General features: G+C 38.5%; 1 protein-coding gene across 1 annotated transcript in view; it reads right to left on the bottom strand.

Moving 5' to 3' along the window:
• NEK11 (NIMA related kinase 11) overlaps window positions 1-27,563 on the bottom strand; it is a 144,179-nt gene that overhangs the window by 42,541 nt on the left and 74,075 nt on the right. Inside the window, 3 exon segments of the mRNA XM_067739784.1 lie at window positions 2,861-2,944; window positions 6,226-6,304; window positions 6,398-6,547. Coding sequence (XP_067595885.1) covers window positions 2,861-2,944; window positions 6,226-6,304; window positions 6,398-6,547 — 313 coding nt within the window.

Raw genomic sequence — 27,563 nt, 5'->3', positions numbered from 1 at the left:
AAATTATGTACTTTGCAAATTTCTGCTCATTTCATTGCCTATGACTGCTTTTCATATTGCAAGACAAATTAGGATCTTGGCCATTAAGGAGTAAATAGACTGGCAGACTAATTCAACCATGTGGATAAGACACAATTTTGGAATTAGGCAGGGTTTGAATCCCATCTCTACCACTCATTAGCTCTGTAGCCTTGGTCAAGTTACTGAATTTCTCTGAACCCCAGTTTTCTCATCCATAAAGAATGGGCTGTCCTGAGTATTATATGAGATAATGTATGTACAGTGCCTGACATATAAAAGTATCCCAAAATGGTAGTATTATAATAGCTAAAAGTTATTGAATATGCCTTATCTTCTAGGCTTCATACAGTAGGTATTTTTATGGCAGCATGGCATAGTGATTAATTGCACAGTTAAGAACATTCTCTAGGTTCAAATCCTAGCTCCCAGGCTACATGCTGTATGCCTTTGGGCAAGTTACTTGACCTCTCCATGATTGTTTAAATAATAATAATAATAGTACCTACTTTGTAGGGTTGTTGTGAGTTTAAATGAGTTAACTCATGCAAAGAGCTTATAACAGAGCAAAGCATATGGTCATTACCCCTGAAAATGTTAGCCAATATTATTCGAGAGCCTCTTTAAAGAAATGTGCTTACATTAACCATGTATTGAAAGGTCTGCAACCACATTCTCAATGGCATTTGCTTCTGTGCCTGGCTTGGTTAGGGCCCAATAGCGGAATGCCTTTTGCACTCAACTCCCTCCTTAAGAAACACTATGAGGGGGGGACAGGGAAGGAGGATAAAAATCCCCAAGCATAAGTAAAACAATTTTGTGATAAAAATCAACTTGTATGTAATCCACTGATAAATATTATAAACATGTATGTGGTAGATATGGATGTATGTTTACACTTGTGTGAATACCTAAAGGAATAGACTTAACTAGTCACCAAAATGGGGATCATCTCAGTGTGGCGAGATTTCAGTTGCTTTTTAACTATTTCTTTCATCTTTGGTATTGTCTGAATATTTTACATTAAAAATAGTATTGTTTCTTTAAGCAGAAATAAAGCTATTTTCATCTTTATATTTAGTGTACATAGGAGGGGACAATATGAAAAGTCTGGGGTATATTCATATACTTAGATTGAATAATTGTCAAAATACATATATTTGTTAAATAAAAAACATTCAAGTTTTAAAATGTGTAAGATGACCCCACTTACATTAAAATATATGTACACAGGAAAAAAAAAAAAAAAAAGAAACACTATGAGGGCTTCCCTGGTGGCACAGTGGTTAAGAGTCCTCTTGCCGATGCAGGGGACATGGGTTCATGCCCCGGTCCTGGAAGATCCCACATGCCGCGGCGCAGCTGGGCCCGTGAGCCATGGCCGCTGAGCCTGTACATCCGGAGCCTGCGCTCCGCAACGGGAGAGGCCACAACAGTGAGAGGCCCGCGTACCACAAAAAAAAAAAAAAAAAGAAAGAAAGAAAGAAACACTATGAGGAAACTGTAATGACCTCTGTAGGCAGTTCTCATCCCTCTGGAATACAGTTCAGACCAGAGCCTCCAGGGGCCATGCAGTTTTCAGGAATACACATGCTTTATTTTGTAAAACCAGATAGAGCCCCTCAAAACAGTCATAGATCTTGAAAATAACAGTGACGATTTGAAATCAATATATCATAATGTGAAAGATCACCCGAAGAACTGGATTCAAGCACACTATAACTGTAAGCACAGTCAGGCAAACTGTTTCAAAACTGCAGTGCAAAATGATAGTTAAAGTTAGTCCAGTATTTTAAAAATAAGATACCTACTACTCTCACATATCTTGTTAATAAAATAAAATGAGAAGTTCCAGGCATTCCTGAAAAAAATAGGTAGTAACCCAAGAAAACTAGGTTACAGGGGCATGCCTAAAGATGGATCTCCTGAGTTGCAGGGTATTTTAACTGGAGATCATGCATTAAACAAAGACTGAATACCTTTGATGGACCAGTTCCCTCAGTTCGAATGTGGGGATGGAAAACAAACACGGCACAGGTGAGAAACCACTGGACTGGGGGTTAGAGAAGCATATTTGTGTAATTTGGCCTTGAAGATCAAGCTGATGAGGGCTACCATTCTCACTTCACTGCCCTGCACAGCTCTGGGAGGGACTGTCATTCTCGTTGGAACAAAATTAAATAACATTTCTTCAGCAAAATTATAGATTTGGTCTTATCAGTGGTGCCCCCTGGAGTTGTGCAGTACACAGCCTGCACAGCTGTACATGGCTGTTCTGACATAACCTAGTATTCTGGGCTCTTGTAAGTTATGGCATAGAAATTTTGAATAGGTAGGAGAGACAAATGAGATCAGGAAAAAATTATGGCTCTTTGTGAAACACATTCTCTAGTTCTTATGTATATCTCAAGAAAGTAAATTTTGGCTTATTTTCAATTGTCCCAGGACTCTACAGTGTCAGCTTTTCAATAGATACTCTGCCAGTTCCTGTTAAACAACCAACATGTGAAAGCCATTTATGCTTAATCTGAATGTTCATTAGCATAAATATCACTAAATGTTTGAGAGATGAATTTCTCTATATACTTACAATGCAACTGCAGAGCTACCCTGCAGATCTGTAAGCTGTGCAGAGGTTTAAACTTTTATGATTTCAATTTACTACCACCTGGGGCAAAGGACTTTGGCATGTCAAGTTACTGAAGCTCCTTAATTTCTTGGCAAGACTTAAGTGAATTCTAGGATACTCCATGCTGTCAGCTTAGCACTAATATTTTTTAAGACAAATGCATTTAACATTTACACTCAGTGGGCTCTTTAAAAACAAAACAATTACTTACACAGCATTAATTATATAAGCTGCCTCCTTCTGACGATTCAAATTCTTGTCTTCCAGGGTCATTTCCGAATATTGGCACATCAGGTGCTGAAGAAAAGAACAGCCGTAACATACCTTAAAGACTGTTCAGGGATGAAGAGGCATAAAATGACCAGTAGCCTTTTCTGATGTGTAGTACTACTGACCCGTGTCTGAGGCTTGAAATCAAACCCACTGGTAACCATTTTTCCTTCTGTAACAGGTGTAAAACATTACACAGCAGCTCCTGTGGGGTCAGGCTCCTGTCCATCTTTCCAACTTCATATTGCTCTGCCTGCTCTCTTGCTCCCGGTCACCCAGCCACAGGCAGGCCTTCCCTCAGCTCCGAGAACACACAGTTCTCTCCCACCTCAGGGACTATAGTGGTCGATGTCTCTGCTCCCAGTGAAACCAAACAGGACCCTGTGAGGCTCCTGGGCATGAAAGCCTTTCTGTGTCCCCTATTTGTAGGGAATAGGCTTCAGCCTCCATGACTTTCCCTGAGTTCCAAAGGGCAGGTTCAAACAGTTGCTAATCAATGAAGGGAGGGAATGCAGAGAGAAGGGAGGAGTAGTTAAGAAACAATAGTGCAGCCTTGGGACAGGGTCCTGGTTCTGCCTCAAGGGATGCACATAACAATACCTTTGAGTTCTTCTGCAGAACTAAAACCCCCAACAAATGGAAGATGTTAACTACTTGATGAAGCATTCTTCATTCTAGAGAGAAAGTCAGAGTTTGATAACCTGGAGAACCACAGAAGCTCATCAGGAGACCACCTGAGGCCAGATTAAAGGAGTGCAGGCCCTGCACACACCCTGATCCTTAACAGCAGCCCTGCCCTTGAACCACTGCTATAAAACTCCTCACCAAATCCCCGAGTTGGAACACACAGCTTTGAGGGCATGGGTCTTCTGTGTCCCCCTTTACCTGACAAAGCAATAAGCTATTCTTTTCTACTTCACCCAAAACTTTGTCTCCAAGATTTGATTCATCACTGGTGCACAGAGGCTGAGTTTCGGCATCACCAAGTCCAGGACTAGGGTGAGACAAGCAAGGCACTCACCTCAGGTACAAATTTAAGGGGCATAAAAAACTCAGTAACCAAGATAAATAATATTTTAATGCAGTATTATAAAAAAAATCAACATTAACGACAAAAAACCTTGGAGAATACAATAGCAAAAGTTTAAAAAGCGACAAGACCCGGTCCTGAACTTGCACCATTCTACCTCAGTTTCTAACCGAGCTGAACTTAGGTCTGCTCGCCAGCAAAGCCAATTTAATGATACCAGGTTGTGGTGAAGGAAAGTACAGCGTTTATTACAGGGCACCAAGCAAGGAGAATGGGTAGCTAATGTTCAAAAGACCAGAACTCCCTGATAGCTTTCAGGGAAGTGTCTTTAAAAGCAACATTTGGGGTGAGGGTTGAAGCTCATGGACTTTCTTCAGATTGGTTGGTGCTGAGGTAACAAGGTGGTGTTTTGGGAATCTTAATCATCAATCTCTGGTTCCAACCAGTCTGGGGTCTACATGCTGGTTGTCATCATATAGTCACCACCTGGGTAGGGGTCCTAGTTTCTGCAGAACAACTCAAACATATGAATTAGATTATTATATATATCCCTTGGGGAGGAACTAGCATTCTGTTTTATCACTGAACTGTTGTTTAGGCTATCATTACTTTTCTTGCTTGACTGCTTTTCTTTTGTTTCTACATTCCCTCAATTCTCTAATTAGTAACTACCTGAGTCTGTTTCTTGGAACTCAGGAAAGTCTTAGGAGACTAAAGCCTTTTTCTACAAACAGTGGACACTGTTTCAAGAAACAGTGGACATGGAGGGACTTTTATACCTGAGATGGCCCTGCAGGGTCCTGCTTGGTTTTAGCTCCACTTTCATCCTAGCCCCATTGGATCCTGTCCTTGAACGTTTGATATTTTGTTACTATGGACTTCTTTTTAGGATTACTTTTGATTTTTTTTAAAAAACACTACATTGCAACATTATTTACCTGGATTACTGAGTTTTTGGTGTCCTCTTTAATTTTGCACCAGGGAAAATGCCTCATTTGTCTCACCCTAGTCCCAGGGGATCTATTGGATGCCTTTTGACTTTTTTGTTTGTTTTTTTGCTCACACACCCTTCATTGTGGTTTTGATCCCAACAACCAGCCTCTTTTCAGAAGTCTGCCCTCAGGCAAGTGGAGAGCTATACTCAGGGAGAGCTGAAAGCACAAGGTAGCTCCCACCACTTCCTCCTCTTGTCTTGCTTATCCCACATCTTTAGTGCTTCCCCCTCCAGGGGACATCACCTAAGTCAGAGTTTTGTACGAGCCACTCCCTGTGATCACAACACTCTCCCTCAGGCTCTTTGTAGGGCACGCTGCTTCTCACCATCTCACTGATGTCACAATGTCACCGGCTCCTTCTCTGACCACCAAAGCCCTTCCCTTCCCTTATTTCACAGCATGCTATATTTCTTCCTAGTTCTTCTGATAGTTTACAATTATTTTATTTACTTGCTTACATTTTCTTGGTTACTGGGTCCTCTTACTAGCAGCCAAGCTTCAGAAAGACAGGAGCCATATCTGTTCCTATCATTTTGGCACCCCCCAGTGTCAGTACAGTGCCAGAGCTCAACTAATGACTGCACATCAAGTCAGCATCCCTGTTTCCTGTGCCTGAGAACTGGACACTGATGAAAAGGTGTGCCCATTTGTGAAGGTGAATGACTGCTCTGTGGGTCCACTTAAAACTATTCATAAAAATTAAAGGAAATCTGCCCAAGGGATTTGTATTTTAAAAGCCTACGAAGTCTAAAAACAAGGAAACAAACAAACAAAAAAACATCCTGAGAGGACACCATTTGCTTTTTGCTTACCATTAAAGGCAGATTCTCTGCATCGAAATTTTTAACCTACAGGAAAACAAAATAAACTCAGCTAATCAATAAAAAGTATTAGTAGGATACAAAATAAGGAATGGAATAATAAAGGCCCAATGAAACCCCCAGATTTTGTATCATTAGTAGTACATTCTTTCACTAGCAGGGATACACGTACAAAGTGTAGAGGTAAGATTTGTAAGCCAAGAGCTCTAAGGGTGGATGCTGCAGTTAGGCAAAAAATCACAATCCAAACTTCTCACATCTGGGACACCAGGGAGCTGGAGTTCACACACCTTCCTTGGCAGAGATTGCCTACTAATAATTTCCCCCAGCTTTTAAAAAAAAACCTTGTTTCTCCTTTCTGACTGATTCTTACTGCATCTTATTCCTACATCACATCTACAAGTCCTAGAAGGTATATAAATGCTAATATGTGCTTCCAGGTATCCCTTTCATTTTAAATACCTGTAGTTGTTCAGCAATGTAAGGAATTTTTAAAATTTCTATAGCAAATGGTCTAAATGAAGGACTCTTATTCAACATGCTGTAATGTTTAAAAAGAAAATTATTGTTCAAATGAACTAAAATATAAGTACAATTTAAAATTGCTTCTGCAGCAATACATTTCTTTCCATACCTTTCCATGATGACATTAAGCTGTCTTGGGTATCTCTCAGGGAGAGAAGGAGTGTCGCCTTCAACAATTTTTAAAACGATGGATAAGAAATTGGAGCCAGTGAATGCGTGATTCATACAGCACATCTCATACAAAATGCATGCCAGAGACCTGAAGACACAAAGAATTTGAATGAGGAATAAATGTCCTCTTTTAAATTTGATCATCATACAAAACCTCAGATGTGTTAGGACATTGGTTGTGAGGCACTAACATACACTTTGTTTTCTATTTAAATACATGTTTACTAAAAAAAAAAGGAAAAAGTGAAAAAAGAAAGCACAAAATGTAAGTCTGAATGAACACTTTTTGTCAGAGGCGAGCAAACAATCCAACAGGAATATGCCTACACATAGTAGGGACTCAATAAATATTTGATGAAGGTAGTAAGAAATTTTTGAATCAACCTCTTTGAAGGAAAAGTAAAATGCAGGTAAATATTGTCTTCCTAAGGCAGTTCAATTAATGTTATATATGCAAAATAAGATTTAAATTTATTAGCCTAGCCTTCCCTCTAATGTGTATCCAAGCATTCTGAAAAGGAAGCTGGCATCTTTATTAGTTTTCTAAATAGAATCCATTTGCAAGTAGGGTGGGAGAGTGGCTGCCTGCAGCACTCATTAATGTGTATAATTCTCCCTTCAGGAGTATGAAACAATATTAAAGTTCTAGATCAGTCCAACACTAATGTGTGTTAACTATGCAAATCAGTCATCTCTAAACTAGCAGAAAAATCTTTTAAATAATCTACATCATTAAGAAAACCAAGGAGAAATTTCTGCCTGAACTGAGTGTTAAGAAAGAACTTTTCTCCTGAATAATGGGTTATTTTTATCTTCTAGCTATTCTGAATTATGTAACTAGCCAGGTTTCCCTTTTCTTATTATTTGCTTGAAAGATCAGAAATAAATTTGCCGTTGACCTTGTGTAAGCTGTGTTTTATGTAACTTCAAACACTGTCCTACTTTCTCATGAAAGGCAAGATATATATCAATACATACATACATGAATACCATCATTTTAACCATTTTGTGGGTGTTCAAGAAAATTCTGGATATATACACTGAAAATGTTTCTGTTCCAGTAAATAATAATAACACTAAAAATTTCAAACGGATTGGTACTTTACATATTACAAAGCACTTTCATATATATCTCAACAGAGCATCATAACTTCCCAGTGTAATGGAGCCAATATTATATTTTTCCCATTTTATACATGATGAAACTGGCTCAGAGAAGTTAAGTGACTTGGCCAAGGTCACACAAGTGGCCCTGATTGAGCCTTGAGTTATGTATTTTTCTTTCCAAATCCAAGACTATTTCCATTATAGAATGCTAGAAAGAAGAAGACATTAGGAGAAATCTCACAATATTGACTAGAACACCAAGATCAATGTCAACCTTATAAATTATGAAAATTATTTGAAGCTCAATAAATTTTCATCCATCCGTAAGACTATTAAATGGTATTTGGTATAGTAGCACATATTTAGATTTCTATACCCAGAAAAACAATTTTCCTTCAAATAAAGGTGAAATAAAGACATTTTTAGACCAAGAAAAACTGAGAGAATTCATGCCAGCAGGAAAGCACTAAAATCCTAAAAGAGAATTCTTCCAAAAGAAGAAAGATGATCCCAGACAGAAACAAGGAATGAAAGAAGGAATGAAGAGCACTGGAAAAAGTAATTTTCTGAATATGTTTAAATCAACATTAACTCTATAAAACTTAACTATCTTATGGGATTTAAAATTATGTGGAATAACATTTCATGACAAAAATAATGCAAAAGACAGAAGAGGGTAAATGGAGTTAAAGTATCATAAGGTCCTAATATTACTGGGAAAGTGGTAAAAGCAGTAATTTTTACTAGACTGTAATAAGTCAAGAATGCATGTTATAACTGCTAGGATTACCACCAAAAAAAATAGTAAAATAATGTATAACTGAAAAGAATAAAACTAACAAGTTACTAGAGGGAAAAAATAACAAAATTCAAATTAAAAAAAAGCAACAGGGACTTCCCTGGGGGCAAGTGGTTAAGAATCCAACTGCCAATGCAGGGGACATGGATTCGAGCCCTAGTCCAAGAAGATCCCACATGTCGTGGAGCAACTAATGCCTGTGTACCACAACTACTGAGCCTGTGCTCTAGAGCCTGTGAGCCACAACTACTGAGCCTGTGTACCACAGCTACTGAAGTCCATGTGCCTAGAGCCTGTGCTCTACAACAAGTGAAGCCACCGTAATGAGAAGCCTGCGCATCACAACAAAGAGTAGCCCCCGCTCGCCACAACTAGAGAAGGCCCGCGAGCAGCGATGAAGACCCAACACAGCCAAAAATAAATAAATAAATTTATTTTAAAAATAAAAAATATTTAAAAAGCAAGAAAGGGCAGAAAAAGGAACATAAAACAAGTGGTATGTGAAGACTAAAAAAGAAGACAAACTGTCATTAAGCATTTCAACATGATTGTATACATTAAAAAGGTCAAAAGACACTACAAGCTATTAGAATTCACAATTGAATTTAGCAAGTTGTTGGATACAAAGGTCGTTTCTATAAGCCTGCAGTAAACACATTTTAAAAACAAAATTAAAAATGTCATTTACATTAACATCACAAAATGTCAAATATGTAGGAATAAATCAAACGTAAGATGTGCAAGACCCTACACTGTAACCTCAGTACACTGCCGAGAGAAACTAAAGATCTAAAAAAAAGAAAAAAAAATAGGGAGGGATAGATCCACACTCTTGGATTGGAAGGTTCAATTTATGAAGATGTCCATTTTTCCAAGAATGACCTAGTGCAATATTGATTCAAATCCTAGCACACTTTTTTGTGGGCGTTGACAAGCTGATTCTAAAGTTTACATGGAAATGCAAAGGGACAAGGGTAGCCAAGGCAACTGAAGAAGAACAAATTTGGAGGTCTTGTATTACCAAACAGCAAGATTTATTATGAAGTTTCATTTCTTATGAAAGTATGATATTGGCGAGGAAGAAAAAATAGACCAGTGGAACAAAATAGAAGGCTCAATAACAGATCTGCATGTATTCAATCACTTGACTAATGCAAAGATGAACTGCACTGTGGTAGAGGAAAAGATGATCTTTTTAATAAATTATGCTAGGCCAATTGAATAACCATATGGAAAATATTGTATATTGACTCCTGTCTCACATCATACACATGCACAAAAATCAATTATAGGTGGATCTAACTGAAAGATAAAATCATAAAATTTTTAAGAGAAAACAGGTACATGTCTTCCTGATCTTGGCATAAGCAAAGATTTTTTAAATAAAATGCAAAAAGCACTAACAATAAAGTTAGGGACTGATAAGATGGACTTCATTAAAATTATAAACTTCTGTTCACAAAAAAACACCATTTGGAAAGTAAAAATGAAGATACAGAGTGGGAAAAGATATTTGCAATTCAAATATCCATCTAAGACTGGTATCCAAAAAATTCCATAAATCAAACAATCAATCTTCTACAAATCAATAAGAAAAAGGAGAGAATCCAAGAGAAAAATGGCCAAAAGATTTGAAGAGACACTAAATGGCCCCAAGTCATGAGATGTTTAACATTATTAGTCATTAGAGAAATGGAAATTAAAACCACAGTGCACAGTCATCAGAATGGCTAAAATGAAAAAGGCAATTATCAAGTCAGTACCTGTTAGGTTTTGAAAAAGTTTTCTTGAAAAGAAGAAAGGGTAGGGCTATACACTAATATAATCATCAGATTGAATCAAATACTTTTACCTGTGTGGGTATGTGTAAAATATTTGTGTGCTGTGAACTGCCCCAATATACTTCTTATTTCCCCAGAGAAGAGTCTAATTCTAACTTCAAGAAGTTTTCTTATACTGACACAATATAGAGCTACAAAGGACTATCAAGATTTGCTAATTCCAAATTCCCACTGTATTGATGAGAAACCAAAGTTCAGAGAGAGGGAAGGACTTTGCCTGGAAAGGTGCCATGTTAGATCAGCTTGTTTGATACTGGTACTAGTTCTCATTCAATATTTCTTAAAAATGTTTTCTAAAAAATTTATATTGACTACCCCCTGCTATATAATCTATTGTATAGGTAATAATTTGAACACTGAAAAAAAAATACATTAAATTCATAGGTCCAAGAGGTAGAGGCTATCCAGGCACCCACACATACTCTTCTGAGCCTTGTGGGCTCTTAGTCTTCTTCAGGACTTGAGCTGAAGCAGAACAAAGCCAGACAATCTCTCCTGGCTCTGACAGGTCTGAACAGTTAGATGGGAGCAATGATCCCTGACCCAGGACACTTTGAGCTGTCTTGGGAGCAGACTTTTATATTGTTTCCACCCATAATACAAATTGCAACAATAACAACGATAATAATAATGAAAATGACAGCTGAAATTTTAATGATGGTGTTTATTATAAGTCAGGCACCCTGTTCTATGTTCCTTACATACTCAAACTAATTTAATCATCCTCACAACAGTCCTAATGAAGTATGAACTATTATCATTCCCATTTTCCAGATGAGAAAACCCTAAAACTGGGTAAATTGTTCAAGGTTCCATACTGAGTGGGTGGTAGGGCTAGTACCGCAACACAGGCTATCTGGCTCTAGAGACAGAAACTCTATGCTATCCTGACTCTCAGTGCTGTACCAATCAGAGCATTTCAGGTCCTTAAGGATGTCCTTCAGTAGGAAATCTTGGCTAGCCCTGAGAGAAGCCTTTCAGTCAGAGGTTGACTTCCCTGATTTCAGGTCCCATCTGGAACCATAATCCACCATCAAAGATCTCTGGGGCTTTAGACAAGCCATGCAGTGTATCAGACCCCGGCAAATATAGAAAACACAGACAACTAGATGTTCTGGGGCAGAAGGAAAGGAAGGCAGGCAAGTTTGGCCTTTGCTTTTCTGTTGCTTGGCAGGGAAAGAGGGTTAGTGGTCTATTAAGCACAGTGAGTTGATCACAAAGTCAAACCCTAGTTTTATGGAGACATAATTCTACCTGAGTCATACTTGATGAATGTATTGAGGATTATAAAAAGATGTGGAATTATCTGGCTAGACAGACTACAGAACAATTAGATCTAGAGAACAACTCAGTAATCAATTTTGATGCAAAACTATTCTTTTTTGGAAATCCTCTCAGCTACACTGAAGGCACGCTGCTTTCCATTTACCTATTTTATTTTGATCTACTGATATTTGCTGGGCTGGAGCACATGGAAAAGACTTCATTTATTACCCAGTAACTTGTGGAAAGGGACCTGCTATGGTCCCAGTGCACATGCCTGGCATGGGAGCCAGTAACTGAAATATGAGACAATCTGGTTGTAGAAACTACCATGACACTTGGAGCAAAAGATTTTTTGATTATGCTGTACCAGTTTTACAATCTATTTTCTATGTATACTTTTTATTCTAATAACTATATGTCTGTGTATCTGTATGTCTATGTTTTAATTTTCTCCAGTTTCTAACCAGGCATTTCTACATGGGAATAATTACATTATCTCAAGCTCAACACTTCTATCCTTTTTGAAGACTTTTCTCTTATTTGACTCCCAGGTCTTAAATATGGCAATGCAAGAGCAGGGAAGGGTGGGGGGGCCCGGAGACTAATTGAAAAACACAAGAGGTATATTTAACTTAGAAGTCTGTAATTTGCATTCCTTTCTTTTTCCAAAATAGAGCCAACTGTGAAGAAGTAAGCAAATAAATCCCTGAGGGGGTGAATGTGGCAGTGAAAGGGAAAGTTGGGATCAGGTGAGAGCGAAGCAAATTATACCTGAATTCCATGAACTTGCCATCTGTCCAAGTTCAACAGAACTGCCCAGTGGATTTCTGAAGCACAGATTGATAATAAATTGCAAATTTAACTCCGACTTTGTCTTGTCTCAAGGTAATTAAATTTACCCTTTGAAACCTACCCTGACTCTGCAAAGAGAAACCTACCACACAGTGGTGCATGACTCTGAGGGAAATTTTATTGATCTTCTAGATAATATTTTTACTTGATGTAATCCTAACATATCCATCTAGAAAAGAGTATACATAATTCATGCAGGCGAATAAATAGAGTAATAGAAATTTAATACAAGAGTAGCAGGTTTTGCTTTAGTGTGTGTTACCCTAAATAAAAGTCTTTACCATGGTATTGTTGAATATCAACAAAAACTCAGTCTAGATATGATAAACAACACTGAGCTGCTTGAACAAATTTTAAGAAGCATATTATGTTAATAACTAATGTTTATTAAGGGCCCATCACATCCCAGAACCGCTATCAGTTCTTCCCAAGCTTTCATATGCATACAACAAATCTACCAAGGAATTTGTTAGAATGCTGATTCTGAGTATTTGGGGGGAAATGGTGGTTACACTGGAGCATAGTTTCTGTATCGTCCTTGAATCCCCATGTAAAACAGAACAGCTAGATAGAAAAACTATAATCCAGGGCCAACATTTTCAACAAAGTTAGGTGACAATGTGTCTCCTTGAAACTCAAGGTACAAGTACATGGAAACAAACCACAATTACCACATGACCTGCACAATATCAACATCTGTGTGAGAAGAAGCAGAGAGAGTCAATGGAGTGATTGAAGGACCCAACAGTAGAAGACCCTCAAAACAGTCAACAGGTACTCACTGAAAAGCACAGGGGGCCAATCTAAGAACAGCAGCTAAAACTCATAGGAGTTCTGCCCAATCCAAAAGCAGGGTGAATGCAAGAAAATCTTAGGGTAAGGCCTGAAGGGGCTGGAGCAGAATAGCTCAGGACTATCCAGTAGAACTTTCTGCAATGATGGAAATGTTCTGAATTTCTGACTACAATAACCACTAGCCACATGTGGCTATTGACCACTTAAAACATGGCTAATGTGTCTGAGGAATGGAATTTTTAAAAAAGTATTTAAAAGGAAAAGTGAATGCAGGTGCGCTCACCCCTTTTTACAAGAACACTGGAATCACAACTAACTGCTGAACAACCATTGATTAAAAAAACACTGAAACCTACCATAAAAGACACCCAACATCCAAAGACAAAGAAACAGCCACAACAAGATGGTAGGAGGGGCACAATCACAATAAAATCAAATCCCATACCCGCCGGGTGGGTTACCCACAAACTGGAAAACAATTATACCCCAGCTCTCCCACTGGTGTGAAAGTTCTGAGCCCTATGTCAGGCTTCCCAGCCTGTGGGCCCGGCAATGGGAGGAGAAGTCCCAGAGAATCTGGCTTTGAAGGCCCGTGGGATTTGACTGCAGCACTTCCACAGGACTGGGGAAAACAGAAACTCCACTCTTGGAGGGCACACACAAGGTCTTGTATGTACCAGGAACAAGGGAAAAAACAGTGACCCCATAAGAGACTTGGCCTACCTGCTCAGCAGACCTACCTGCTAGTATTAGATGGTCTCCTGCAGAGGCAAGGGGTGGCTGTAGCTCACAGCAGGGACAAATACATCGGCAGCAGCAGTTCTGGGAAGTATCCATTGGTGTGAGCCCTCCTGGAGGCTGCCATTAGCCCCAAAAAGCAGCCTGTAGGCTCCAGTGCTGGGACACCTCAGGCCAAACAAGAAACAGGGAGGGAACACAGCCCCACCCATAAGCAGACAGGGGATTAAAGTTTTATTGCCCACAGCCCTGCCCACCAGGGATAAGACCCAGCTCTACCCACCACCAGTCCATCCCATCAGGAAGCTTGCATAAGCCTCTTGGATAGCCTCATCCACCAGAGGGCAGACAGCAGAAGCAAGAAGAACTACAATCCTGCAGCCTGTGGAACAGAAACCACAATCACAGAAAGTTAGAAAGAATCAAATGGCAGAAGAATATGTCCCAGATGAAGAAACAAGCTAAAACCCCAGAAAAACAACTAAGTGAAGTGGAGATAGGCAACCTTCCAGAAAAAGAATTCAGAATAATGATAGTGAAGATGATCCAGGATCTTGGAAAAAGAATGGAAGCAAGGATTGAGAAGGTGTAAGGAATGTTTAACAAAGACCTAGAAAACTAAAGAACAAACAAACAGAGATGAACAATACAATAACTGAAATTAAAAATACACTAGAAGGAATCAATAGTAGAATAACTGAAGCAGAGGAATGAATAAGGGACCTGGAAGACAGAATGGTGGAAATCACTGCCATGGAACAGAATAAAGAAAAAAGAATGAAAAGAAATGAAGACAGTCTAAGAGATTTCTGGGACAACATTAAATGCACCAACATTTGCATTATAGGCATCCCAGAAGGAGAAGAGAGAATGGACCTGAGAAAATATGTGAAGAGATAATAGCTGAAAACTTCCCTAACATGGGAAAGGAAACAGTCAATCAAGTCCAGGAGTGCAGAGAGTCCCAGGCAGCATAAACCCAAGGAGGAACACACCGAGACACATAGTAATCAAATTGACAAAAATCAAAGACAAGGAAAAAATATTAAAAGCAACAAGAGAAAAATGGCAAGTAACATACAAGGGAACTCCCATAAGGTTATCAGCTGATTTCTCAGCAGAAATTCTGCAGGCCAGAAGGGAGTGGCATGTTATACTTAAAGTGATGAAAGGGAAGTCTCTACCCAGCAAGGCTCTCATTCAGATTTGACAGAAAAATCAAAAGCTTTACAGACAAGCAAAAGCTAAGAGAATTCAGCACCACCAAACAATGTCTAATGTCTAAAGGAAGTTCTCTAGGCAGGGAAAGAGACCAGCAACTTAAAACAACCTTGCACATATATAGACTGTTATATTGAAACCTTATGGGAACAGCAAACCCAAAAACTACAATAGATACAGACACAAAAAAGAAAAAACAACCCGAAAACCATACTAAAGATGGTCTTCAAACCACAAGAGAAGAGAACAAAAGAGAAAGGGAAGAAAAAAGACTTACAAAACCAAACCCAAAACAATTAAAAAAATGGCAATAGGAACATACATATCAATAATTACCTTAAATGTATATGGATTAAATACTCCAACCAAAAGACACAGGCTCATTAAATGGATACAAAAACAAGACCCATATATATGATACCTACAAGAGACCAACGTCAGACCTAGAGACACACACAGACTGAAAGTGAGGGGATGGAGGAAGGTATTCCATGCAAATGGAAATCAAAGGAAAGCTGGAGTAGCACTACTCATATCAGACAAAATAGACTTTAAAATAAAGACTGTTGCAAGAGACAAGGAAGGACACTACATAATGATCAAGGGATCAATCCAAGAAGAAGATATAACAATTGTAAATATATATGTACCCGACATAGGAACACCTCAATATATAAGACAAATACTAACAGCCACAAAGGGAGAAATCAACAGTAACACAGTAATAGTAGGGGACTTTAACACCACACTTTCATCAATGGACAGATCATCCAGAGGGAAAATCAATAAGGAAACACAGAACTTAAATGACACATTAGATCAGATGAACTTAATTGATATTTATACAGCAATCCATCCAAAAGCAGCAAAATACACATTCTTCTCATTTGCACATGGAACAATCTCCATTATTGACCACATGCTGGGCCAAAAAGCAAGCCTCAGTAAATTTAAGAAAATTGAAATCATATCAAGCATCTTTTCTGACCACAATGCCATGAGATTAGAAATAAACTACAAGGAAAAAAACTGTAAAAAAAAAAAAAGAAAACACAAACACGTGGAGGCTAAACAATATGCTACTAAACAACCAATGGATCATTGAAGAAACCAAAGAGGAAATCAAAAAATACCTAGAGACAAATGAAAATGAAAGCACAATGATTCAAAACCTGTGGGATGCAGCAAAAGCAGTTCTAAGAGGGAAGTTTATAGAAATACAATATTACCTCAGGAAATAAGAAAATGTCAAATAAACGACCTAACTTTACACCTAAAGCAACTAGAGAAAGAAGAACAAACAAAACCCAAAGTTAGCAGAGGGAAAGAAATCATAAAGGTCAGAGCAGAAATAAGTGAAAAAGAGACAAAACAATAGCAAAGATCAATGAAACTAAAAGCTGGTTCTCTGAAGAGATAAACAAAGTTGATAAAGCTTTAGCCAGACACATCAAGAAAAATGGGAGAGAGCTTAAATCAGCAAAATTAGAAATGAAAAAGGAGGTGTTACAACTGACACCATAGAAATACAAAGGATCATAAGAGACTACTAAAAGCAAATGTATGCCAATAAAAGGGACAACCTGGAAGAAATGGACAAATTCTTACAAAGGTACAATCTCCCAAGACTGAACTAGGAAGAAATAGAAAATATGAACAGATCAATCACAAGCACTGAAACTGTGATTTAAAAACTCCCAACAAACAAAAGGCCAGGACCTGATGGCTTCATAGGCAAATTCTATCAAACATTTAGAGAAGAGTAAACATCTATCCTTCTGAAACTGTTCCAAAAAATTGTAGAGGAAGGAAGACTCCCAAACTCATTCTGTGAGGCCACCAACACATTTGGTATTCTATGAGGATACCAAAACCAGACAAAGATACTACAAAAAAAGAAAATTAGAGACCAATATCACTGATGAATAGAGATGAAAAAATCCTCAGCAAAATACTAGCAATCCAAATCAACAATATATTAAAAGGATCATACACCATGATCAAGTGGGATTTATCCCAGAGATGCAAGGATTTTTTGATACCTGCAAATCAATCACTGTGATACACCACACCAACAAACTGAAAAATAAAAACCATATGATCATCTCAATAGATGCAGAAAAAGCTTTTGACAAAATTCAACACCCATTTATGATAAAAATTCTCCAGAAAGTAGGTATAAAGGAAACCTACCTCAACATAATAAAGGCCATATATGACAAACCTACAGCTAACATCATACTCAATGGTGAAAAGCTGAAAGAATTTCCTCTAAGATCAGGAACAAACAAGGATGTCCAGTCTCACCACTTTTATTCAGCATAGTTTTGGAAGTCCTAGCTATGGCAAACAGAGAAGAAAAAGAAATAAAAGGAATACAAATTGGAAAAGAAGAAGTAAAACTGTCACTGTTTGCAGATGACATGATACTACACATAGAAAATCCTAAAGACACTACCAGAAAACTACTAGAACTCATCAATGAATTTGGTCAAGTTGCAGGTTATAAAATTAATACACAGAAGTCTGTTGCATTTCTATACACTAACAATGAAAGATCAGAAAGAGAAATTCAAGAAACAATCCCATTTACGATCGCATCAAAAAGAATAAAATACCTAAGAATAAACCTACCTAAGGAGACAAAAGCCTGTAATCCAAAAACTATAAGACGCTGATGAAAGAAATTGAAGACAACACAAACAGATGGAAAGATATACCATGTTCTTGGATTGGAAGAATCAATATTGTCAAAATGACTATACTACCCAAGGAAATCTACAGATTCAATGCAATTCTTATCAAATTACAAATGGTATTTTTCACAGAACAAAATATCTTAAAATTTGTGTAGAGGGGCTTCCCTGGTGGTGCAGTGGTTGAGAGTCCGCCTGCTGATGCAGGGGACATGGGTTCATGCCCCGGTCCGGGAAGATCCCACATGCCATGGAGCGGCTGGGCCCGTGAGCCATGGCCGCTGAGCCTGCGCATCCTGAGCCTGTGCTCTGCAACGGGAGAGGCCACAACAGTGAGAGGCCCGCGTACCACAAAAAAATAAATAAATAAAATAAAATTTGTATAGGGACACAAAAGACCCCGAATAGCCAAAACAATCCTGAGAAATAAAAATGGAGCTGAAGGAATCAGGCTCCCTGGCTTCAGACTGTACTACCAAGCTACAGTCATCAAAATAGTATGGTACTGGCCCAAAAATAGAAATACAGATCAGTGGAACAGGATAGAAAGCCCAGAAATAAACCCATGTTCCTATGGTCAACTAATCTACAACAAAGGAAGTAAGAGTAAACAGTGGTGGAAAAACAGTCTCTTCAATAAATGGTGCTGGGAAAACTGGACAGGTACATGTAAAAAAATGAAATTAGAACATTCGTTAGCACCATACACAAAAATAAGTTCAAAATGGATTAAAGACCTAAATGTCAGACCAGATACTATAAAACTCTTAGAGGAAAACATAGGCAGAACACTCTGACATAAATTGCAGCAATATCTTTTTTGACCCATCTCCCAGAGTAATGGAAATAAAAACAAAAATAAACAAATGGGACCTAATTATACTTAAAAGTTTTACACAGCAAAGGAAACCATAAACAAAATGAAAAGAAGAGAAAATATTTGCAAATGATGTGACCAACAAGGGATTAGTCTCCAAAATTTACAAACAGCTCATGTGGCTTAATATCCTCAAATCAAACAACCCAATCAAAATAGGCAGAAGACCTGAATAGATATTTCTCCAAAGAAGACATACAGATGGCCAAGAGGCAAATGAAAAGATGTTCAACATCACTAATTATTAGAAAAATGTAAATCAAAACTACAGTGAGATATCACCTCACACCAGTCAAAATGGCTATCATCAAAAAATCCACAAACAGTAAATGCTGGAGAGGGTGTGGAGAGAAGAGAACCCTCCTACACTGTTGGTGGGAATATAAATTGGTACAGCCACTATGGAGAACAGTATGGGGTCCCTTAAAAAACTAAAAATAGAGCTACCATATGATCCTGCAATCCCACTCCTGGGCATATATCCAGAGAAAAACATGGTTCGAAAGGATACATGCACCCCAATGTTCATTGCAGCACTGCTTACAATAGTCAGGACATGGAAGCAACCTAAATGTCCATCTACAGAGGAATGGATAAAGAAGATGTGGTACATATATACAATGGAATATTACTCAGCCATTAAAAAGAGTGAAATAATGCCTTTTGCAGCAACATGGATGGACCTAGAGACTGTCATACTGGGTGAAGTAAGTCAGACAGAGAAATATTGTATGTTACTGCCATATGTGGAATCTTAAAAAAAGATACAAATGAACTTATTTACAAAACAGAAACAGACTCACAGACTTACAGAATGAACTCATGTTTCCCAGGGGAGAAGGTGGGGGGAGAGATAGTTAAAGAGTTTGGCATTGATTTGTACACACTGCTATATTTAAAATGGATAACCAACAAGAACCTACCATATAGCACAGGGAACTCTGCTGAATATTATGTAACAAGCTAAATAGGAAAATAATTTGAAAAAGAGTAGATACATGTATATGTATAACTGAATCACTTTGCTGTATACCTGAAACTAACACAACATTGTTAATCGGCTATACTCCAATTTAAAATAAAAAGTTTAAAAAAATCCAAACTGAAAAAAAAAAAACGTGAATGCAATCCTTCTGCTATATCATCCCAACATTCTACCATGTTTTGGGGGAGAGTCATAAAATTTTAGAAACAAAGTTTGGGTGAATTTCAGATCCTGCTCATATCAGCTCTTTCTAATTACTTTCTTCCCCAATTGAGCTTTACAACGTCTGAAGGAAGGTCAGCTCTTCTCCCTTCCCCATGGTGTTCCCATGCCCTCCACACACTAAGCATCTGGCCACAGAAGAACTGAGGACAAGACCAACAGCAGGGGGAGAGAGAAGGCAAGGAAGATCACAAGGGGGCAGAGGGTAAATAAAAGGGAAAGATTTTTTGCGTCTTTAGCTATCCTTGGGGACATGGTCATAGACTCCATACAAACCATAAAGTCTGGGAAATAAACATGGACAGTGTTCAAAGCTGGGTCGAGAAGCGGGTTGGCAACAATGCTGAAAGCATCTTTCCACCACCAACTGTTACTAACTCAGCCTCCCACTGAACAGAGGCTGGATGTGGCAACAGCATGCGTTGCTCATGTGACATAAGAGACTTCACACTTTGGAATCTAAAAAAAAAGGTACAAGTGAACTTATTTACAAAGAAACAGAGTTTCAGATATAGAAAACAAATTTATGGTTACCAGAGGGTAAGTGGGGGGAGGAATAAATTGGGAGATTGGGATTGACATATACACACTACTATATATAAAATAGATAATAAGAACCTGCTGTATAGCACAGGGAACTCTACTTAATACTCTGTAATGGCCTATATGGAAAAAATAATCTAAAAAAGAGCATATATATATATATATATATATATATATATATATATATATATATATATATATATAGCTGATTCACTTTGCTGTACACTTGAAACTAACACAACATTGTAAATCAACTATAGTCCAATAAAATTTTTTTTTAAAGATACTTTACACTTTGAGTGAACAGCTTTCATCATCTTTGATAGTCTCCGGAGGCTCTTTTAAGATGGACAGAGCCTCAGAAGTAGCAGAATACCCCAAATTAACAGAAGGCCTGCCTTTCTCCCATTTTTCTCCACCAGACTTCTCCCCATTCCCGTCTGTTTTCTGTCGCAGAGTTTGGTATCACTATAAGACAATTTCTCCTGGTAGATTGCCTACTCTTTGCAAATACCCCTTCCCCTTCCTTCTCCTGGTGGGTGGGCTTCCTTCCTTGTTGATATTGGGGTTGGCCACATGACCTCCCCAGTCTCTGGTGTGAGATATGAAGGGGAAGCTTCACATGCAGGTGCAGATATAGCACAGCCCCTGCTCTCTGTCTTAGCACTAGGCAGGCTCATTCCAGACCAGGACACAGCCTGAGTCCTGGACCTGGGGCACTGGAGCAGGAGCAGAGCAGACTTGCAACCTGGAACAGAGGCTCAGGTAACCTGCAGTCCTCATGTAACGTGAAAATGAAATACATTTTATAAGTACCTGAGATTTTTGGAGCTCTTTGTTATTTCAGCAAAGCTGACTTATATACCATCCCCTTGTTTAACAGCTATCAGCAGCTTCTCATCCCACAGAAGGTAAAGTCCAAGCTCCTTTGCATGGCTCCATGGGTCATTCACCACGTGAACACTGACTGCCTCCTTAGCCTCGTGTATTTATTGCCACACCTGCTCTGCCACACACACACACACACACACACACACACACACACACACTCTTCGTCCTCAGCTAGTTGGAGGACACCGAGCATTACTACACTTCCATGTCATTACAGTGCTCCCAGGGGCTTTCAGGAGTCAGAGAAGGCCCAGGTCACTTGCAACTACTTTCAAATTCTCAGTATATTTTCTAAAATGAAAAAATACCAAAACAGAGTTTCAAAAATTATGATATATTATGAAAATTTTACATTTACTAGATTAACACCTTTAACAGATATAAACTCATTTGGATATAACTGCAAACACATACATTTGAGGCCCATTGTGAGGGAGAAGGCTGAGGGGAAATGGCTCTTTGGGCCAGCCTTTTTCCCTGCACAGTCCACCCCTCCCCCCACAGTGAGCATCCCCTACCTTCAGTCATGGGCACTGGATCTTTCTTCCTGAAAGGCATTTTGTCAAACTTTTCTCCATCCTTCCCCATCCTAAGCAGCATTATCCACACTCTGAGACTGTAGCTGATGCTCTGCACCCTCACCCTAGCAGTGAATCACTCACTCCTTTATACACCAGAGCCATGTACACACTCCTTGTATTGCACTATAACAACATATGGCAATTTGTTTATGTCTGCCAATATTTTGAGGACAAAGACCAGAACTTACACGTCTTTTTTTTTTTAATTGGAGTATAATTTCTTTACAATGTTGTGTTAGTTTCTGCTGTACAGTGAAGTGAAGCAGCTATATGTATACATATATCCCCTCCCTCTTGGACCTCCCCCACCCCATCCCACCCATCTAGGTCATCACAGAGCACCGAGGTGAGATCCCTGGTGCTCTATAGCAGGTTTCCACTAGCTATCTATTTTACACATGGTAGTGTATATATGTCAAACCTAATCCCCCAATTCGTCCCACCCTCCCCTTCCCCCCCAGGTTCACATGTCCATTCTCTATGTTTGTGAAGAACTTACACGTCTTGATGTTTCTTTCTTTCTGTGAACAACCCACAGGCAAGAGGTAAACTGGCTTTCTGGGTGGAAAGGTATACCCTGATTTGTAGCATTTATTGATTTCTGTGGGGTTGAGAAGAGATGTGGATAGCAGAGCCTTGCGAGCTGGTCTGAGCTGGCTGCCACTTGCTGCTGAGTTATGTGAGTGATGGAGAGGTGGTGCTGGAGTCAGAAGGTGGTCCAGGGCTGGGATGAGCGGGAGAAGGGAAGCCAGGAGGAGTGGAGGGAGAGTCTGAGGCACATGGAAAAGCTGCTGGTCCAGTCTCTCAACTGAGGCCCAGGTTCTTGGGATCCACCCATCAAATGCACCTGCAAGGAGACTACCAGACTGCTTTCCTGGCACAAGCAGTGTGGCCTCCTCTCCAGCCATTTCTTGAACTTCTTAAGATAAAGAAAATGAACAGTCCCAGCTTGTCATAATGGAGATCCAGACTACAGGCTGTGTCTCAACTCTGGCTTATTGTCCTCCTGACAAAGCCCTGTTCTACTCACCGCTATAAATAATGAAGCACCTCAAAACTTAGTGCCTTAAAACAACAATAGTCAATAATTTTGCTCATGAATCTATTCTCTCAGAAATTGACAAGGAGGCCTTGAATCTTCTCCCCATGGCATTTGCTGGGCAACCTCAGCTGAGGCTGGAAGATCCATTTCCAAGTCACTCACATGATTGGCTGATTGGTGTTGGCCATTATGCAGAAGCTCAGCCAGGGCTAAAGCCCAGAGGTCTCGATTCCTTCCACACTGTACACCCAGTGTGCTACACAGACTTCCTCACATCACCATAATTGAATTCCAAGAGCAAGGATCTCAAGGGAATCAGACAGAAGCATTGTCAACCTTTTATGACCTAGACTCAGAAGACACATAGTAATAATTTTGCCATAATCACAGTCTTACCCAGATTAAAGGGGTTTATTCACTAGGTGAATAAACAAACAAATAATAACAAGCCCCAGATAGGTGGGGGAGTGGGGAGAGTAAGTGTCCAGAGTTACTCCAATATATAATCTAAAATGTCCAGTTTTCACCAATTATGAGACATGCAAAGAAACAGGAAAGAATGAGCCACACGTGGGGGAAAACAGCAGGCAACATAAACTAATTGAGAGAGCTCAGATGTCAGATTTAACAGAAAAGGATTTCCAAGCAGTCATTTTAAATATGTTCGATGAACTAAAGGAAACTATTTAAAGAAGTAAAGTATGATAAAATGTCACATCAAATGGAGAATATCTGTAAAGAGAGAGAAATTATTTTAAAAATCAAGTAGAAATTCTGGAGTTGAAAAGTACAATAACTAAAACAAAAAATTCCCCAGAGGGGCTCAACAGTAGATTTTAACTAGCAGAAGAAAGAATCAGTGAACTTGAAGACAGACTGACAGATATTATGCAATCTGAAGAACAGAGAGAAAAATGAAGAAAAATGATCATTGCATCAGAGCATGTGGGAAACCAGAAAACACACCAGCATACACACAGTGGGAAGACCAGAAAGATAGGAAAGAGGGAAAAGAGGAGAAAAAAATACTCAAAAAAAGAAGGGCTGAAATCCTCCCAAGTCTGATCAAGTTTGATGAAATATGTTAATTTACATGTCCAAGAATCTCAACTAACCCCAGGTAGGATAAATGTAAATCCACACCTAGATACATCAGGTAAAAATGCTGAAAGACAAAGAGAAAATCTTCAGAGAAAACATTAAGGTCTTGGTTGAATAAACTATTGTGTCCAGGAATAGAATACTACGCAAACATTTAGATGATATGTATATATATTTTGTTGCTACAGAGCAATGTTCTATTTTGCTAAATGAAAAAGAAACAGGTTATAAAATTATACACAGTGTGATTTTTTTTTTGGAGTAACAAATAAACTTAGATAGGTACATGAAGAATTTAGCACATTAAATGTCAATCACGGAGTAAGCGCTCCACAGAGGGTAGCTATTCTTGGTTCTTTTGCTGCTGTTGTATTATGCCCTTTTAAAAATCCACCAGGCCAGACTAACATTATCTGCAGAGTTTGTATCAATCATTTCATGCTCATCATTGAAAAAATATATTAATACTCAAATTTATTGCCGCTGACTTAAGTGTTTCCCTACCTCAGCTTCTGCTGAGTGAAAATAATGATGCCAGTGCTCACTCCCCAAGAAGGCTCACTCCCCAGGAAGTTGAAGCTGTCCAACAGCTTGCTCTGAACCCACACAAGAAATGCCCAGAACATGGGCAGGTGAGAGCTTGCTTCACCGAGAGGCAGCTGATGGGGCTGCTGGCTGCCAGCTACTTGAGGTCTCACATTAGCTACAGAACCTGCTGTCAGGTTGGCCTGTTTCTCCCTTTTCCTAAATCCTTCACCAGAAAACAAGCTTGTTTTCCTCTCTACCCCCTTACCCTGTCAACCCTGGGAATGCTCTTCTGTGAGGATACTTTCTTAGTCCTGGCAGACCAGGCAGGTGCTGGTTCCTCTTTGTTTTCTTCCACCTGAAGCTAAGCCTTGTCTAACATTTCCGTCCAAAGTCACTACACACTGACTCCAATGCTGGGTGTGAACTAGACTCCTCCAGTGTCCCCTACCCAGCCAACTACCATACCAGACCCCTGAACAAAACTTTGAGAGCATCCCATTATACTTTCCCCACCACCATTAACTCCACTTAAATCACCCAAAGAATGTATGGCCATCTGATGACCTCTCACAACATGACAAATAAGGCCAACAATGAACGTCTGTTTCCTTTCTGCTTACAGTACCATTATTCCAATAATATTGTCATTGTCCTTTATTTGTTTCTCCTACAAAAATAAGAAGTTCTAACTATTCATAGTTTAAACCAATTTAAAGAACTAGTCTAGGAATCCAACTCATATATTATATTTTTCCTGTGGGGGGAAAAAGATGTTCAGCAATAGCTTATACAAATCAGCCATGTTCAAAGTATTGTCCTCAGTGAACCTAATTATCCTAACTTTCCAAATAATTGTTTATAAACTTTTAGAACCTAACCCAGTTTTAAGAAAGGGACTTCCTGTACTTGATTGCTGTAAATAAATGAATCCCAAAAGTTTTAAGCAGGTTGAGGAAGGAGGACAAAGTTACATATGGGCAAGCATTAACAGATGAAAATATAGTTAGTATTATAACAATTCATCTTCTTTAAGCATTGTAAATAAATATGTACAGCCATTAATGCTAAAGCAAAACACCTGTCAATTATTCATAAGTGTTTCCAATCCTAAGACAATATTCCACAGTAAACAGATGTTACACGCTGAGATTCAGTGGAAAAATTCTCAACCCCATTCAATCTAAATTTTCTAAGAGTGTCTCCGAAAGATGACGCACTACACTTATATATCTGCCACTATAATCTATATTTCTCTGTTATTCTTTCCACTTTAGGTTCAACAGTAGACATTTCATTACCAGATAAGCCCATTTTCATTTGGATACAACTAAGGTAATTACTAAATTCATAATAAGGTGGTTATTTGGGGTCATGATGATGATAAATCCTTGCCTAGAACTTTCTGAGTAGTTGGTAATCTCTGCAAGGAGAGCTGACCTAATGCTTGCAAAAATATATAAAAATTCTCTTGCATTTCTATATTTGGGAGATGTTGGCTTTTTAAAGTTTTGCCTGAGTCCCATATCATTTTTGTAAGCCTAAAACATTAAAGCAATACTGTCTGATATTCCTATGAATTTTTTGTTCCTATGAATTTCCTATGATAGTCCTATTTTTTTTTTAAAAGAAGTAAGACAGACACAACTGAAACAAAAGACTCTATGCCCTCCTCTCCGTGGGCTCCTTTGCCTTTGTTTTCTAGGTGACGTCCATCCGATTTGGCAAGCAAATATAGACACCTGTCAAAAGGAGTCAGCTTTCTTGCTATACATAATTCCAAAGACTTAAATGATGAGCTTCATAAAATTAATTTACTCTTCATTCAAATGACATGATGTAACATCTTCCTGAGATACCATGTAAACTTAATCATGAAGAAATTTTATATTTAAATCTATTTTTAAATGTCCATAATAATAATAAAAATAAGTGTGAAGAGAGATTTAGGTATGTTACCTCAAATTCAATCCAAAGCCCAAGACTAGTTTTTCTCTAACTGGAGAAAGGTACACCAAAAAGAGCAAGAAGATTTTTACTGAGGGTCAAGAATCCTATCACTTTTGATTTTATACGCTAAGGGTTATTGAACAGGCATGGGCAAATAGTAGATGTTCAATGAAGCGAAGTTTAAAGAAACTCATTCATCTGAACATACCTTGAGGGTTTTGTCTGGTTTTTGTTTTTGTTTTTGGAGGGAATCAGGGAACGTCGTGATTGAGAAAAGATGATAGGTGAATTGGAAAAGACCACCAGAGAAGAAACTAGTTAACAATGAAAAAAACCACTGAAGAACCTAGAAATGTATAATCCCAAGAGTGATTGAAGGTGCAGGATGGATAGGGATCTGCCCCAGCCAGACCTAATCGTGACAGTGTTCTCTCCCACTTGGGAGGAACCAGAGCAAGAACAGGAGTAATGACCTTGTTGAAAATCCCAAGGCATAACCCCTGCTGTGCTTATTTTTCCCTAACCAGAGAAAAAGTAATTTTCTACTTTATCTTCTTTAAAACAATGAAGCAGACACGATATTTCACACTGCTCATCTTTGAAAGCTCAGAACTACTTAAGTTGATTTGCATACAATAATTATTTACTTAATTAACAAGTTCTCAGCTAAATTGTCCTTTCAACCCTTAACAAGTTGAAAATTATATAAGATTCTCCTTCAAACGAAAGGAAAATTTCCCCAATTAGGATCTATTGCTATCAACAGAATACAATTTTCCACATGGCTTTTTGCACTGAGATTTAAACTGATTCCCCAATGAGGAAGGAGAAATTCCTTTGGAAAAGAGCTCAAAGAAGCTGAGAAATCTCAAATGTATCTATCACCGAGAACCCAGAATTTTTTTAAATTTAAGTTGATCCTTAAAGCTAATATCTTTAGTAAAAATTCTTAAAAGCAACAAGAAGACAAAAAATAAAGGTAAGCTATATATTTCCCACAGAGGTGGAAGTTAACCTTAAAAAAAGAATAAAGCACAGTGTTTAGAATTACAAATGCTTTATGTAATAGACT

The sequence above is a fragment of the Pseudorca crassidens genome, chromosome 5 (genome assembly GCF_039906515.1).
Source record: "Pseudorca crassidens isolate mPseCra1 chromosome 5, mPseCra1.hap1, whole genome shotgun sequence".
Classification (NCBI taxonomy): domain Eukaryota; kingdom Metazoa; phylum Chordata; class Mammalia; order Artiodactyla; family Delphinidae; genus Pseudorca; species Pseudorca crassidens.
Note: the sequence above shows the minus strand (reverse complement) of the source record. Positions and strands in the feature narration are given on the sequence as shown.